The 17,458-nt window shown below is 37.7% G+C and overlaps 1 protein-coding gene across 1 annotated transcript; it reads left to right on the forward strand.

Moving 5' to 3' along the window:
* On the forward strand, window positions 758-15,900 carry LOC109835504 (sulfate transporter 3.1-like). Its single transcript, XM_020403478.1, has 13 exons — window positions 758-1,082; window positions 7,636-7,980; window positions 8,603-8,810; window positions 10,131-10,302; window positions 11,420-11,485; window positions 12,808-12,921; window positions 13,093-13,209; window positions 13,327-13,453; window positions 13,723-14,009; window positions 14,326-14,516; window positions 14,604-14,692; window positions 14,793-14,869; window positions 15,462-15,900. The coding sequence occupies exons 1-13, from the start codon at window positions 758-760 to the stop codon at window positions 15,648-15,650; spliced, it is 2,307 nt and encodes a 768-aa protein (XP_020259067.1). The 3' UTR covers window positions 15,651-15,900.

Consider the following 17,458-nt stretch of genomic DNA (forward strand, 5'->3'; position numbering starts at 1 on the left):
CGATATGTTATCTCGCCCACCAGTGAGGGCATTTTTGGTGGCGACGCGCATTCTGCCCTTGGTTCCTTTGAAGTATGTACAGATGTACACATCCAGCAGAGATTTTAGCAGTGTGTTTGAGCGGGCGACGGCTAGTCGAAAGAGGGAGTATGCGATTGGTGATGATGGTTTGTTGTATCGTGGGATGTCGCTCTGCATTTTGGAGGATGGCGACCGATTACAGTGGATTTGAAAAGCACATACATCATGTGTGTAAGGTCATTTTGGGATTCAGAAGACGCTTCTCAATCTACGACGCCATGTCTTTTGGTCAAAGATGTTGGAGAATGTTACTCAGTATGTTGGGGGTGTAAGCTATGTTGTATCTCAAAATTAACCTTCCAATAGTAAACGGGGTTTGTATCTACCATTGCCGGTACCTTTGAGACCATGGGAGAGTATTTCTATGGATTTATTAGGGGGATTGCTGACGACCAAGAGAGGACATGATTATTTGTTCGTTGTGGTGGACCGGTTTAGCAAGATGGTGATCTTGATTCCTTATAAGAAGATCGTGACGTGAGCGGGTGCAGCACAATTATTCTTTAAGCATGTGTGGAAGCACTTTGGGTTACCAAATTCGATTATTTCCGATCGAGATAGCCAGTTTCTCGGATATTTTTGGGATTCTTTGTGGAGCTTGATGGACACTAGGTTAAAGAAGAGCATGACATTCCATCCACAAACAGACAGACAAACATAAGTGGTTAATCAGACTATGATGCACATGTTAAGAGGATACAATTACAGGCATCCCAAGACTTGGGATGAGAGTTTACCATATCTTCAGTTTATGTTTAATCGGGCTTTTCATGGATCTTCGGGGAAATCACCGTTTGAGGCTTGTTATGGGTTTTTACCTTCGAGCCCGTTTGATCTCATGTTTTCAAGTGAAGCTATGGCAGACGACAAGGAAGGGAGTGAAAGGCAACGAGCTCAGCGATTTTTGGAGAAGATTGCACATATTCATGCCACGGTTGAAGCACAATTTAAGAAATCACAAGCCAAGTACAAGGTGAAACATGATCAGCATCGAGTTCCTTGTAACTTTGGTATAGGTGACATGATATGGCTGAAATTGAGTAAGGAGAGGCTAAAGGGAGAAGGGAAGAAGTTGAAACCTATACGATATGGTCCGTTTCGGATTCTCGATCAGATTGGTGATAACGCTTTCAGGCTGGATTTGCCACCTTACTTAGGCATGTATTCGGTGATCAATGCTGAGTATTTGAAGTTGTTTGAGCCTCCATTGCTGGATGATGAAGGTGACGACAAGGTGATCTTACCGCATGTTGAAGACTTGTGGTTTGATAGAGAAGAGCCGCTGAAAGAAGATTGCATTTTGGAGTGGAAGATGACCACGACGAGGCGGGGACCGAAGGAGTCGTTTCTCATTGGACGTTAAGGTCAGGTTCCTAGCAAGGCTAAGTGGTTCAATAAGGAAGGAGGAGTTCGCGGGTTTCCTCAACTAAAGTTTTAACTTGAACGGGACTTCAAGTTCCTAAAAGAGGGACCCATGATACGGATATATCTTCTCTTCGGAACTTAGTGATCCTCATGGCAACTTGAGAATAGCTGATTCTCATGGTAGCTTGAGAATAAAGGTGTAAAACAGTATAGTGGAACGCAGGTTGGAGTGTGAAACGAGATGACGAATCGAAGAATCGAAGCATCCAGTTTTTAGCCCGTGAGTCGACTCATAACAGTTATGAGTCGACTCATGCCTGTCATAAGTCGACTCACGAAACCCAGCCATTTGTTAGCAGTCTCTGACGAGTCGACTTATCTCAGTCATGAGTCGACTCATTGCTGGTTTTGTGTTTTGTCCAGTTTCGGACAAGTCAACTCATCTCAGTCGTGAGTCGACTCATTGATGGTTTCCTGGTTTGTTTGGGTTTCTGTTTACATGTTTTCCTATGGGGTTTAGGCTTGGTTATTTACCACTTTACCATCCATGTTGTTCCACATATAAAAGGGATTGTTTTAGGGTTTTAAAACAATCAAGAGAGGTTAGATTGTACTAGGACAATTGAGAGAGATTGTTCTTCAATTCTAGTGAGATTGTGAGAGATTGTAAGTTATTTGATTCTCATAATCTAGAGAAGGTATTTTTCTTCGCCATACTGAATTACTCTTGTGTTCTTGTTATTTTCTTCTCAACCCACCTTTGATAATTTCGTGATCAAATATGCTCGCACGGCGACTCTTATCAGGGCCCCAAATGCCTGACTGAACACTACCTAAAAGACCCCTCGATCGATGGATAGAAGTGTCAAACTCTATCTCGGTCTTATTGTTCATACTAATATGCTCAAAGGATTTCAATCTACAGGTCAAAGCTGAAAGTACCCTAATGCCACTAGGAAAGAACCCTAGAGGGGGGTGAATAGGGTTTATACTAATCTAATCCGATTTATGCTAAATTAAAAACTAATTAACAATATATCCTAGCAAGAATGATATTCAACAAGATATGAGCAAGGATATACAATTAACACAAGAGTGAAATACACATAAACAAGATAAACAAGATAGTGGGCAATATAAACAAAGAGCAATTGACAATGATGATATAAACAATAAGCACGAATATAAATGAACGCCAATGACAAACGCAAACAAACGATATGATCACGGAGTTCGGTCCCCACGACCTAAGTCTCCGCTCCTCACCTTGAGGAGATCTCCACTATCACACCGGGTTTTCCACGCTTACCCAAAAAATATTTACACCTCACAATGTCGGTTTTCAATACTCACCGATCAACGTCCACAATCACTCACAATGTAAACACACTAATTACCACCTCAAGTGTTGGGCTCTAGCCTGTGTCTCCCTCAAGTGTTAGGAATTACAACCTCTCTCTAGGGATTACCACCTATTCCACTCCTCTTGGGACGACCCCGTTTCTCACCACACACTCCTTTTGGTGTACTAGTATAATACAAAGTGAATCCTCATGATACAACAATCGGTTTTCTAGTTCACTGAAAACTTCACAACTTACACACTTGCAATTACACTTCATACCCTCTAAGTGTTGGCCTAGCCCGTGTCACATTCCTCAAGTGTTCAGAATTACCACCTCTCACTAGGCTTTACTACCGACCCCACTTCTCTTAAAACCGACCTCGTCTCTCACCAACCACTTCTCTCGATGTCTAAGTGTAATACAATGTGCAACTCATAATTAGGCTCACAAATCAAATGAATGTTTTCTAAACAAGGTGAGAACTCAATTAAGCAAAACTCAATGTTACAATCTCTCACAACCCTAATATACTATGAATGCAAATATAATAAGCTCTAGTAGGTGTGTGCAACAAAGAGATTTAATAAATCAAACTAAACTCAATATAAACACTAGCTTAATAAAATGATAAAAAAAATATAAATTCAATGCTAGAAATTGAGTTTAGAAAACTTCTCTATAGATAACAAGAGAGAGGGAGAAGAGTTGAATGCTCAAACACCAAATAGATGATCTCCACTTGCTCTTGTGAAATTCTCTTCACAAACTAAACTTGTAAAAACTCTCTTAAACAAACAACAAACACCCTTAAACTTGTTTAAATAATTTTCTTAGTTACCCTCAGAAGTTAGAGGGTATGGGGTATATATAGGTACCCCAAGAAACCAAAGAAAAAGACTAAAATCCCAAAAGAAAACAAAGCTGGAAAATAGCCATTACTGTGCAACGGACACTTTATGGGTCGACTCATAAAAATCATGAGTCGACTCATAACCTAGCCATTATAGGCTAAAAACAGCTTATGGGTTGACTCATAAAATTCATGAGTCGACTCATCATGCATGGGTCGACTCATGAAGTCATGGGTTGACTCATCAGAAACAAAACACACTTTCAAGCATAGTTTATGAGTCGACTTATGACAGGCATGAGTCGACTCAACCTGTCTGGGTCAACTCATGATGTTATGAGTCGACTCATTAGAAACAAAATGTAAACTACACAACAGTTTATGAGTCGACTCAACACTGTTCATGAGTCGACTCAAGACATGCACACAGCCTGTTTTAAACAGTACATGTCAACATAAAACAGGGTTTAAAAATATCAAATAAATTTCAAAAAATGTAAAACTTTGGAAAATAATTGTATACATGATAATAAACATGCTACAAAAACTGGTTTTTAATAAGTACCTCCCAAATGAGAAATCTCTTTATTTTTCAAAACTAGACCAAAACATAAAAATATGAAATACTTGTTTTTGTTATTTTGACTAAACCATGTTTTAAAACTTTGTAAAATGATTTTATAAACTTGATAAGAAGTATAAACTATAGTTGTTAAGTCTATAAACCATATGAACCAAAAACACTATATTTTTCCAAATACAATAGAATATGAAACATATAAAAGTATATATGAAGATATATATTGTTTCATATCTATATAGCTAACCCAAAACATATATGTATATATATAACTATATATATACAAAAACCAAAACGTGTATGTATGTATATATATAATTGAGCTTAAAGTACTAACACACATAATATAAAACCAAAACTAAATTACCCAAGCTTGATGAAGGTCTTCAATGAGCTTGACTTGGTAAACTTACAGATGAAGTTTGAACTTGGATCTTCAACTTTAATTGCATAGGCTTCATACTATAATTCCACCAACCTCCATTGGATATGATCGTTGAGGCTCGATTCCATCCATCCTTCAACGTATTGTTTGCCTAGAATAAATACAAAATATAAATATTAGAAAAATAACATTAGAAGTAAATTATTTGTAAATCATCATCAAAACAAAAGGACCCAACAAAAGCACTCATCAACAAACCATGCACGACATAACCAATCAAATAACTCAGCCTTAACAAATGCCACAGTCTAGCCAAATCTAAAGAAGTCGTCATCTCTCTATCAAACACCATGCTCTCAATCAAATAATACAAATTATTCCTCCTGACGCCCTTCATCACAATCATGGATCCTAATGTGACCTTCAAACGTGAATCGACCAAGGTTACCCTATAGACTGCTACCTCCAAAACTCTAAGTGAAATGATGTTCTTCTTCAACTGAGGAACGAATCTCACTCCAACCAACTCTCGAATCACTACGTCACTCATCCTAATCTGAACGGTACCGATACCACCAATAGGACATTCATGATCATTACCCATGAGAATGACCTCCCCTCTTTCCAACTCCTGAAAGCTGGAGAACCAATCCCTCCTAGGTCAAATATGGTAAGAAGCATCCGAATCCAACATCCATTCTGTAGAGTCGGTAACACAAACTGACAGAAGTGCAGATAATGAGTAGCCCGAAGAATTCGAATCTGAATTATTGCCACTAGCCTTGACAACATTCACCTTTGAAGCTTGAATAACTTTCCCCTTATTCTTCCCGGCTCGATCAACCAACTTTGGGCATTCGGCTTTCTAATATCCATCATCTTACAAAAGGCACACTGATTCCTACGAACTCCAAGATGTGCCCCTCTAGACTGCGATCTCCTACTACGGTTTGGACTCTTTGCTCTTATGACCAATGCCCCCGCTAATGGCTCAACTGAAATCTCCTTATCCTTCTTTCGAAGCTGATAATTCACAAGTGCAATGATGACCTCACTATAAGAAAGAGATGTCTTTCCATTAATAAGAGTAAGAACGAAGGTCCCATATTCCTCGTCAGACAAGGAACTCAACAACAACAATGCCTTATCCTTATCTTCAACCATCACATCTACATTCGTCAAATCCGCAAGAAACTTCGTGTAGTGGTTCATGTGATCACCAATGGAGGTCCCCTTCTTTAATCGGAAGCAATAAAGCCTCCTCTTCAAATGCAAGCGGTTCTCTACACTATTGGTCAAATACTTGCCCTCTAGGATCTCCCAAATCTTCTTAGCCAAAGTCACATTGATCACATCATATTTTAAATCTTGAGTCAAATAAGATCTAATCACACCACACGTCATTCTATTCATCTTTTTACAAACCTTCTCCTCAATGTCGTCCGGTTTCCCGTCCAACTCCAAAGTATCTTCTAAATTTTGCGCATTGAGTACATCCAAGACTTCACATCTCCAAAGACCAAAATTATTTGTGCCATTAAACTTCTCCATATCTATCTTCATAGAGTGGATATTCAAACTTTGGACGGTCTTCATACCGGAAGTACCCTCCACAACTCATTCTTTCCCGACCATCTTTCTCAAAGCACCAAAACAAAATGCAGAACAAATAAAGAATAGATCTAAAACTAAAAAAATAGAGTCTTTACCAAAAAAAAATCCCACCTTTATCACCAAACGAAGCCCTAGGCGAGCCTCCAAAACGACCTACTCCTCCAAATAGCCCAAACGTAGCCCGAGCTCTGATACCACTTGTTGTGTGCTGCAGAAGCCAAATAACCAAACCAAAGTGCTACGAGAAATCAAATCAAACGAACGTCGAGAGAAGGCCAAATGAACCAAATCAATGCCACAAACACAAACAACCAATTTTAACGTGGTTCGGCAAGTTGCCTACGTCCACGGGGCAAGAAGGGGGTATGATTTTTTACTAATAGAGAACAAGAGTACAAACTAAGATTACAAATCACTCAAACTTACCAATTAATCTCACCAACAAATCTCTAATTCTCTCCAAACAAAACCCTAACCAATAGCTCAGAAAATACATCTTTTCTGTGCTCCAAATATCCCCAATTTTCTTCTCAATTCTCTCTTCCAATTGTTCTATATATATAGAAATCTTAAAATCATAAACATACTAGGAATTCTAAAATAAAAAACAAAACAGATTAGGAATCCTAATAACCTGTTACCAAAACAGATTTGGAATCATATTACCAAAACAGATTAGGAATCCCAATAACCTGTTACCAAAACAAATTAGGAAACATATTAGGAACCTGCTATCCAACAGTCTATTCACAACAAATATAACTAGAATGAGTCTCTTTGCAATCGGGTGATATATACTACAGAGAGTCTCTTCTCAATTAACCCCATCTAATAAATGGGTACATTTGTAAAAAGAAATTGACACCTCACAAAGAATAGTTGTAATTGCAATTGTAATTGCAATTTCTGAAATTATAGTATTGAAATAGCACAATTGTCACTATAAGTACACATCTTCATACCTGCCAAAAAAGAAAGAGAAAGAGGGGGAAAAAAACCCGACCTATGGTTGCATGAAGTTACACCCTAATTAATTACGATTAGGAATATTGAGATACCATTAGATTTGTACCAAAATGAGAGATCGCCGTGTCTACCGCCCACCACACTGTACCAAGGGCTAACCAGGCGAAGCTTCTAGTACCGTATAACACTGCCACCTAAAGGCTCCGGGACCTACACAGCACTACCGCTGCCGGAGAAACCGGATACGTTACAGACCTCCTGAGGAACAATTTAACACGGATATCCTCCTATATAAGTAGCTTCTCGTTTCCCTCCTCTCATCTCAAACTCCCATCCCCTCGCTCTCTGCTCACATTAACCATCTTCTTTAATTCTCTCTCTCACTACTTGAGTCTTGTGATAATCTGTTCTGATATAATATATATATATATAATACCTGATATCTAAGTTCGATGGGCAACAAAGACATTTTATACCCTGTGGCAGCGGCCTCGAATCCGCCCACCGGGCTACCGCATCCCTCCTTCCCGCCCTTTCCTCGAGACCTTTCGCGCCAACTTGAAGGAGACCTTCTTCCCTGATGACCCACTGAGGCAGTTCAAGGGAGAGAGTGCGTCGAGGAGGTTTATATTGTTCCTGCAGTACATCCTACCTATACTCCAATGGGCCCCATCTTATACTTTCAGCCTGTTCAAGTCCGATCTGGTCGCCGGGATCACGATAGCTAGTTTGGCGATCCCGCAGGGCATTAGCTATGCTAAGCTTGCTAATCTGCCTCCTATTCTTGGCCTGTGTAAGTTCTCGTTTAAGGATATATTAATGGATTCAGATCCTCTTCGCTATCTAAAAGATAGTGGAGGGACCACTACATAATCACAACCATTGATTATCTAGTTAGTGATTGTGATTTTTTCTTTGAGTGCAAATTAGGAATGAACGCAATACACGGGGATATGGTGGGTGTTAGATTTAGATTGTATCATAACCGTCTACTAAGTAATCAACGATTGAGATTAAAAATAGTGGTCTCTCCACTACTTTTTTGTAGTGGAGAGGATGCAAATCCTATATTAATTGCTGGGTATAGTAGGAAGTAACTGACTCGAAAAGTTGGGTTTTAATATTATTAAGGAAAATGATTATGAATTGATAACTGCTAATTTTGTTTGAGTGAGTTGTTAAGAGAGAAATTAGTAATATTAGGACTCATCCATTAGTCAAGATAAATGTATCTAACCATTTTGTATTTTTTTGGGAAGGTCATGTTAGGATAAAAAAATACGACGTGCCTCACTTTCAGTTGTTAATTGCGGAAAACGAAAAAAGAATTCCAAGAAATGGGGCCGAAAATCGTGTGGTATAAGTTGTACTGCAGGGACGATATGACTAACGTGGACTTGACATGTTGAATGCAGATTCAAGCTTTGTGCCGCCGCTGGTGTACGCTATGATGGGGAGCTCGAAGGACCTAGCGGTGGGCACGGTGGCTGTTCCGTCGCTTCTATTGGCGTCGATGCTCGGAAAAGAGGTCTCGGTGTTGCAAGAGCCAATGGTTTACTTACACCTGGCTTTTACCGCCACTTTCTTCGCCGGAGTTTTTCAGTTTGCTTTGGGTGTATTACGGTACCTTTTACTTACTTATTTTTTTTTTAAAAATTTTGTTTTAGTTGAAGTTTTAGAGATTGTAGCGATGAAAATGATGTCTTTGATTGCTATTTATCTTTTACATTGGTTATTAGATATTGTTGAAATATAGTTAGTTATTTTTTTCGAGTATAAATTAATTACATGACGTCAATATGTTGCAAAATAATCTCTTAATTCTAATTTCCATGTAGATGAAGTATTTATTCTCTTGTACATATTATACATGCATCCTCATATTATAGGCACAGAAAGCAGAGAGAGAGAACTTCATTTAACGTTAGAGAATCAAATTAAGTGATAATAAGAAATTATGGACACGTTGGTAAACCCTCTATAGTAAGAGGGTATACTGTATCTTCAATTAACTCCCATATAAAATATAGAATTTACAGGATTTATCTACTTTTGTTAAAATAATGCTAATTATACTGTTAATTTCATATATACTGTTTTGAAAGCATATATAACTAGATTAGAAGCATGTGTACTTTTGTCACGAGCACATTCTGTGCGTCAACATTTTTGGAAGTTATTTATAGTACGAAAATATTAGCATGCTTATCATTATCCCCTTTGTTTTCAAGGGCTATGTACTTGATGTATTAATTAATTTGATTTGACCAAATTAAAGTACATGAATGGAGGATGTTCCCTACCAAATTATGTGATAACGAAAATAGACTCAACTTTTTGTGTTGAATTCTTACAAAAATTAATAATTTGTGGGATGTTAGATGTGGACTCAAATAATATAGTTGCTGTTCTTTCTTCTTTGGATACAGTTCGTATCCTTCTTTTGTAAAGATACTTAGTTTTATTTTAATGAACAGGGTATATCCCTTGTTTTTTACTTCAAAAATAATAATAATATAGTTGCTGTTTCCAGTTTCCGAGGGAAGTATGATCAACATGATCGATAACGTCATGTTGGGTCCCTAATAATGTTAGTGTTAGGTTTCATCACATATACAGTACTTCATAACTAAAGCTGTTTGTATTTATTAATAAACATTTGCGAAGTTGGCCCTCGTAAAGCACAAATATATAGTTAATTTAAGGTAAAAATCATATTATTTGTGTTCTCGTTTCCTCGTAATATTAACAACAAAATAGAGTTAATAATACTACCAAAGATATGTAGTCAAAAAAGTATAATTGCTAATAAAATAGTTTAAATATATATATACAATCGAATGTATCCTACATTTAGCTAGGGGTTGCATGTGCAATTAATCCTTTTAGATTATTATTTTTTAAACATTTTTCTTCTCAACTGTTTGTCGATAATGATTGCAGATTGGGATTCATAGTGGACTTCCTGTCACACGCAACAATAGTGGGATTTATGGGAGGAGCGGCCACAGTGGTTTGTCTTCAACAACTCAAAGGAATTCTTGGCCTCCAACATTTCACCACAGCAACTGATCTTGTGTCCGTCATGGAGTCTGTCTTCGCTCAAACTCATCAGGTTCAAATTAAATTCACCCGTTCTTAATTTTTAATATTAGCGGTGGCATAATTAATGAAAACCCTCGATTTGGAATTTAATAACTTTCAAGTCCAAAGTATTACAGGCTGTTTTGCACAGGCCATAAACATCATGAGGATTCAGGGTTTGCAGACCTTGAGGATGTGGCATGAAGAACAAATAAATAAATAAAAAGGAGAGAAAATAAAGAATCTTCTTCCTAATTTTTTCGTGGTCACAAACTTAACCATATTTTTTTTCATAGATCTGTGTCGAGCCAGTATTATTCAATAAAACATTATTCTAGCCATTTAAGTGGAATATAAGGGCATGTTTGGTAAACCACTAAAACCAGACCGGGTTTAAACCTGGTCTAGTTTGAATACTTTCTTATGTTTGGTATGTTTGGTAAAAGTGAGACCGGAATAAGCCTAACTTATTTTAGTAAATTTTTAGCCTCTTAACCAAGCTAGAATTGATCCCACTTCTACCTAGGACCAATCCTCACATGGGTAAGAAACAAAACAAAGCAGGCCTATTTTTGCCTAGGTTGTCAAACCGAGTCTGGATTTGCAAGAATCTAGCTTTCACTTTTATTTTTATTTTATTTTATTTAAAAAAAGCCCCTTTTGAGAACATAAATTCACATCCATGACTCACATGGGATTTTATTCTTGTTAAATTATACATTTATCGACCTTACATATTAAGACACCAAAGGCAAACGTATCAAAATCTAACTGGCTCCTATTAGTTGGTGTATTCACATTTTCGCCCCCTAAAACTCGTATTTAGCAAATTTTGCAAGAGTAATCTTTAAGATAGTGAACATGCCAAGCAAATGATGTAACATGTGGAATTATGTGATCACAATTGCTTTGCATAAATCCGCTGGTAATTAGTATATATATAGCTTTTATGCCCCCAAATTACTTTTGATTGGAGATAGAGCCAACTTCACCTTGGACTTTAGTTAAGAGCCAAACGGGTTCATTTGGAATTTCTTTTTCCCTATAAGTTGTAACCCATCATTTATTTATGGTGCTAACCCATTATGCTTACTTTATTGATTATTTTATATTTTATTCACCATTTTGTTTGATTCTCATTATTGCAGTGGAGATGGGAGAGTGTGGTGCTTGGATTTTGCTTCCTTTTATTCCTCCTTAGCACCCGCTACATTGTAAGTAATGTTCCCTTTCCTTGTTGAAATAACCATATCTAATTTTTTTTTTTAAAAAAAAGGAAAAAAAAGTCATTTTCCAAGATCTTCAATCTTTAGATATGTGCACCATACAAAAATTCCTTATAAACTAATGCTACCCACAACTTAACATCTACGTCTTATATTTTTGATATACCATTTATGTACTCTATTACTATTGAATTTGGGGGGGTCCATGGCCACAAAAAGATGCTAGATGACAACATTTATCCATGCTTGATTTTATATATCATTTAAAGCAACAGGGGTTTAGCGCATCGTGTGAACACCTTAGAATCAAATTAATGAGAAAAAAAATTCAGACAATCTTCTTTTTGAGCTGAACTTTTATTGTTGTCCATGGATCTTATTCATTATCCAAATGTTGCTCATTTCTTAATCTAATGAATAGTTTTTCCTCCTATATTTAGTGATGTCTTAAACTTTGAAAAGATGATTAGTATTGACAAGTAAGCTTCTCACAAGTTTTGAGCATATAAGGATGGAATATCTAATTGATTTTTTTTTTAAAAAAAAATAGAACTTTCATGCTTGTGGGGAAGCAATATTATATTAGGAAAGTCTTAAGGATTTTCACCCAAGATATAATACTTGATAAATGTTGCTATCTTTATTTAGCAAAATGAACCGTCATGAGATCTAAATACATCGATGTCACTAACAAAATATGTCTTATAACTAGTCCATTTTTTTAAATTCAATTAATAAAACGAGTCATCTCTTATAATATTTCTTAAAATACTTAGTAATGATATGGTACCAAAATGCACTTTGCTTTTTCCTGCTTTTTTCATATGGGCAACTTGTGGCGTGTTTGGATCATGTCTTATCTCTTGATTGGACTAAAAAAAATGCCAGTTTTATGCGGGCCATGGTTCGGCACAAACAACGCTAACCACGTGCACCCATTTAGATTTTGGGTGGTCTGCTCGTTCTTTTATAGGCCTCGTTTCTCAGTTCGTGTATGCAGTCGGGGCCCAATAGTCACGTCTTAGATTAAGGGCCCGTGACATTTTGGGATGCCCAACCAACCACTAGCCTCTAAAAATGGACAAGAGACCCAAAGGGTAAAATCATCAGCTTTATCGTGGGCCCGTTAGAATCCCACGGGCTTAGTTGACCCAGTCTCTTGCATCCTTTTCGAATCTCTAAAAGGCCGGCATATTAGGACGTGTGGTGTACCAAAATATATATTTTTATGCATCATTAATACAGTACAGTAGACTGGTTATCGGTAGATAATTGCTCACCATTATTCTTACTGCGTTTGAATGTCACAGAGCAAGAGGAGGCCCAAATACTTCTGGGTGTCCGTGGCAGCTCCGTTGACGGCGGTGATCCTCGGAAGCATTTTAGTTTATCTCACCCACGCCCAAAATCACGGTATCGAAGTGGTTAGTTCTCAAAATAAAACTCCACAAATTTCAGTCGTCGGTAAATTTTTTTTGTTTACGACCCTACATTGCAATGGGCCACGCCGTGAGAAGACTGGGCTGGCCCATTAACCATGTTCTGGGCTTTTATCGTTAAATAAAATCATATATCATATATTTTTTCTGTTGCAGATAGGGTACCTAAAGAAAGGGCTTAATCCACCATCACTAACAAGTTTGATACTGTCTCCTCCGTACATGATGCTTGCTATGAAAACCGGCATCATTACCGGCATAATTGCTCTTGCTGTATGTGCTCTTATAAATTTGAATTTTATTTTTTTTACTTAAAAGATTGATCTAATTAGTAATACTCCGAGGGGACTTCTTACGATCAAATTTGTTGTTCATTTGGGCTGCTTGCAGGAAGGAATTGCAGTGGGAAGGAGCTTCGCCATGTTCAAGAACTATCACATTGATGGCAACAAAGAGATGATCGCATTCGGGATGATGAACATGGCTGGATCAATAACATCATGCTACTTGACTACTGGTATATTTCCTTCTCAATTTTATAAGTATTGTAACGAAATCTATGGTGTATTTAATTCTGAGTTGTGAGTTAGGCAACTGTTGATACTATTCAAGATGCAGATACTATAGATGCAAATTTAATTCTAAAGTATATAAGTTGAAAGTCTCGGATGATGTCAACATATTTAATTTAACCATGCATCTTATGTTGTCCTTATCAATTTTTTCAAATCTTAAAGGCTCTAGTTATTCTAGCTCATACTTACTGAAAATTTTGATCCTGATCAGGTCCGTTCTCAAGAACCGCAGTGAACTACAACGCAGGATGCAAGACTGCAATGTCGAATGTAGTATTGGCGACAGCAATGATGATCACATTACTGTTCTTGACTCCTCTCTTTCACTATACTCCTCTCGTCGTTCTTGCCTCCATCATCATCTCTGCGATGCTCAGTCTTATCGACTATGAGGCCGCAATACGTTTATGGCATGTTGACAAAATCGATTTTTGCGTGTGCATTGGTGCCTACGTTGGTGTTGTCTTTGGAAGTGTTGAGATTGGCCTAGTCCTTGCGGTAATTTTGCGTTTCAAGGCACTTTCTTTTTTGGGGGGTTAACTGTGGGTAGAACCCTTACAGTATTGCTGTTTAATCTGAACTTACACGCATCTAGTTTTATTGTTGCAAACAGACCTCTGAGTGAAATTAATTAGCTCTTTCTCTAAGGGTGAAATAGTTAAAAAAAAATTCACACAGGGGGGTCTATCTGCAACAACAAAACTAGCTAGTGTAGTAAGTTCAGAGCAGAGATATACTACATGCAGTATAACCCTTCTTTTGAATTATCTTTAACATTTTGCTAATTGTTTTAAAAATTCATCTTAATTTCTAGGTCGTGATCTCGCTATTTAGAGTCTTGTTGTTCGTCGCGAGGCCTAGGACTTCTGTTCTAGGGAACATACCGAACTCTGCAATATATCGGAGGGTTGATCAGTACCCAGCAGCACAGAGTGTACCCGGAGTGCTCATACTACAAATTGATGCTCCGATATATTTCACCAATGCTAGCTACTTGAGAGAGAGGTGCGCTACAGAATCGAACATGTACCGTGCATGTTTGTGCATGTTGTTTTGTTATTGAATGCTAATATATATCATGTTTATGCTCAGGATATCCCGGTGGATCGACGATGAGGAAGGTAGGCTGAGAGCTAAGGGAGACACAAGTAGCTTACTGTACGTGATCTTAGACATGGGCGGTAAGCAAGGATTTCGCACGTGTGGAAACTGTTGGTGTGTCGATCACATGTGAGGGTGTATAGGATTTACTAAACTTCACCCTTCTCTTTTATGTTGCAGCTGTATCTAGCATTGACACAAGTGGCATTAGCATGCTTGAGGAATTGAAGAAGAGTGTTGAGAGAAGGGGCCTCCAGGTATTTAAAAAAAAAAAAAACTTGGATCCTCCCCTTATTTAACAGTAGAAAATCGTAAACATCCATCCACCTACATTCAAAAAACTATCATCCATTGTTCATTAAATGGCTGATGCACCCCCTTGTATTATGGTGAGCTAGCCACACTCTAGATTTTTCATTGGCGCTAAAGATTCCTTCATTGATCGTTGTATGGGTGTCACGCGATGTCAATTTGTTACAGAGAGACCACTTAATATGGATATTTTACCATGCACACACAAAGATCTAACCCAACTTTGATTTCAGATAGGATAGCAGCTTTATAATTAACCCTTATAAATAGGATTCGGATCCTCTTCACTACCTAAAAAGTAGTGGAGGGATCACTACATAATCACAAGCATTAATTATTTAGTTGGTGGTTGTGAAGATTGTATCATGACCGCCTACTAAGTAATCAACGATTGGGAATAAAAATAGTGATCTCTCCACTATTTTTTTTTGTAACGGAGATGATCCAAATCCTTATAAATATGACTGTATCCAAATATTTGCTGAGGCTTAATTTGTACTTACCGTCTAATTACCTAATTTGATTTTCCATAATCAGCTTGTGTTGGCTAACCCCGGAAGCGAGGTGATGAAGAAGCTCGACAAATCAAAAGCCCTCGAGAAAATCGGCCAACAGTGGATATTCCTCACTGTAGCAGAGGCCGTTGGCGCGTGTAGCTTCTTGCTTCACACGTACAAGCCAGGAGCTGTTGCTAATGGCGCTGTAGCTGACGACAGCAATGTCTAAGATGGACACGTATCGCATTGTAATTGGCTTGATTGGTCTCCATTTGCTTTTTTGTAAGATATTATTAGGCAAATGAGATTGAGTGTACCCCCCCTCCTATTTTTAAAGTAAATGGAGGATTTCCATCTTGTAGCCCTTTTGTCATAGTCCGAATTAATGTATTTTGGAGAAGGTGAAAAATTTTCCTCTCAAAATGATGTAAATTTTCTTCTCAAAATGATGTGGAGGGCCCGTTGGTTAATGTTTAAAATAAAGGATGGCGAAAGATGAAATTTTATAGAATTAGGGACTGTTTGGATCAGTTTTTTAGATCGGTAAAAAGGAGGAAAGCTATAAAAAATATCAGTTTTTTGGCAGCTTTCCCCCTCCTTTCCCCTTCCAAAAATCGGAACCAAACAGTCCCTTAAGAGTCCATGTCATTTCGTGACTCCCAAATCTTTGTTTAACTCTGTATTTAGATCAATCAAATCTTCAAGTTTTTGACGTAGAAGCCCAAATCTATTAAGTTATTCTAAGGGTTAAATTTAGAAAACCCCTATAACTATAGGTTTTGTCTCAAAAAACCCCGTCAAGTTTGGTGTTATTGTAGATAACCGCCCCTAGATTTTCAAAATATGACTTAACCCCTCCCATCAACTATGAGGTATCACATAAAACCCAAATTATCTTTACAATTTTCAAATAAATCCTCTAACATAATGAATTTAAAATGTGAATTGATTAAAACACCCTTAGTTGAAAAACAAAAGCTAAATATGAGGGGCGTTTCTTGGAACAACAACTTACAAGAATAAAATAAAATAATAAAAAAACCCCAAAGGCAAAGAACAAGAAAAACATATTCACATATTGTCTTCTTCATTCTCTTTTTCTTCTGCGTCAAATTTCCATGCAAAAAAAAAAAAACCACAATTATTAGTCTTCAATCCAATGGATTTTGATGGGAAACATCTTTAAAAAATACTGTAACTTCTATTTTTCTTAAACAGTAGAAACATAAATAAGTACGAAACATAAGAAATTAATGTTAGCCTAAGGTGTAGACCCGAGACAAGAGCTAGAATCAAAACAACGAGAAAACAAGCAGACAGATCCACGGTCGACCGCGGTCGCCGCGGTCGACCGCGAACATGCACAAGAGTTGGGAGGAGTTGAAGCTGAAGGCGGTCGACCACGGCGGTCGCCCGCGCCAACCCTGTAGGAATTTTGGTCTCGGGTTTTTGGTTCGGTCGACCACGGCAGTCGACCGCTCAACTCTCTGGAAATCTGGGAGTTTCTGTCGTTTGGCACGGTCGACCGTCGCGGTCGACCACGAGACTTGCGCGGTCGACCGCGACGCAGTCAAACAGTTTCCTAAACTGTTTTGGATTATGTTTTATCCAGGACTCTATATATACCTTAAACGTTTTTAGGGTTGTAACAACACGAAAAAGAGAGTTTTTTGACTGCAAGAAGAGAGAGAATCTCAGAGAGATTAAACTCTAGTTTGAGAGCTTGTAATTCTTCTTCAATTAATAAAGAGATTGTATGGTGTGGCTCCTGAGGACGTAGGCATGTTGCCAATGAAGGAAATCGTGCTATGTCTACATGCATAATACACAGCGGAAGACATGTATGTACAAAAAATACTAATACACAGCGGAAGACATGTATGTACAAAAAATACTAAGCATGTAGAGAGCATGAAATATTCATATGGATTGTCTAATTAAATCTAACATGATCCTAGCATGAAATATTCATATGGATTGTCTAATTAAATCTAACATGATCCTTATTATTAAGTGAGCATACAAGTTTGAAAGTCA

The sequence above is a fragment of the Asparagus officinalis genome, chromosome 3 (genome assembly GCF_001876935.1).
Source record: "Asparagus officinalis chromosome 3, Aspof.V1, whole genome shotgun sequence".
In the NCBI taxonomy this organism is placed as follows: Eukaryota; Viridiplantae; Streptophyta; class Magnoliopsida; order Asparagales; family Asparagaceae; genus Asparagus; species Asparagus officinalis.

Coding starts and splice junctions, on each gene's coding strand:
- LOC109835504 (XM_020403478.1), top strand. CDS start 758: ATGATGCACATGTTAAGAGGATACAATTACAGGCATCCCAAGACTTGG. Junction 11,486..12,807: donor TCCTTAGCACCCGCTACATT/GTAAGTAATGTT, acceptor TGAATGTCACAG/AGCAAGAGGAGGCCCAAATA. Junction 14,010..14,325: donor AGATTGGCCTAGTCCTTGCG/GTAATTTTGCGT, acceptor CTTAATTTCTAG/GTCGTGATCTCGCTATTTAG.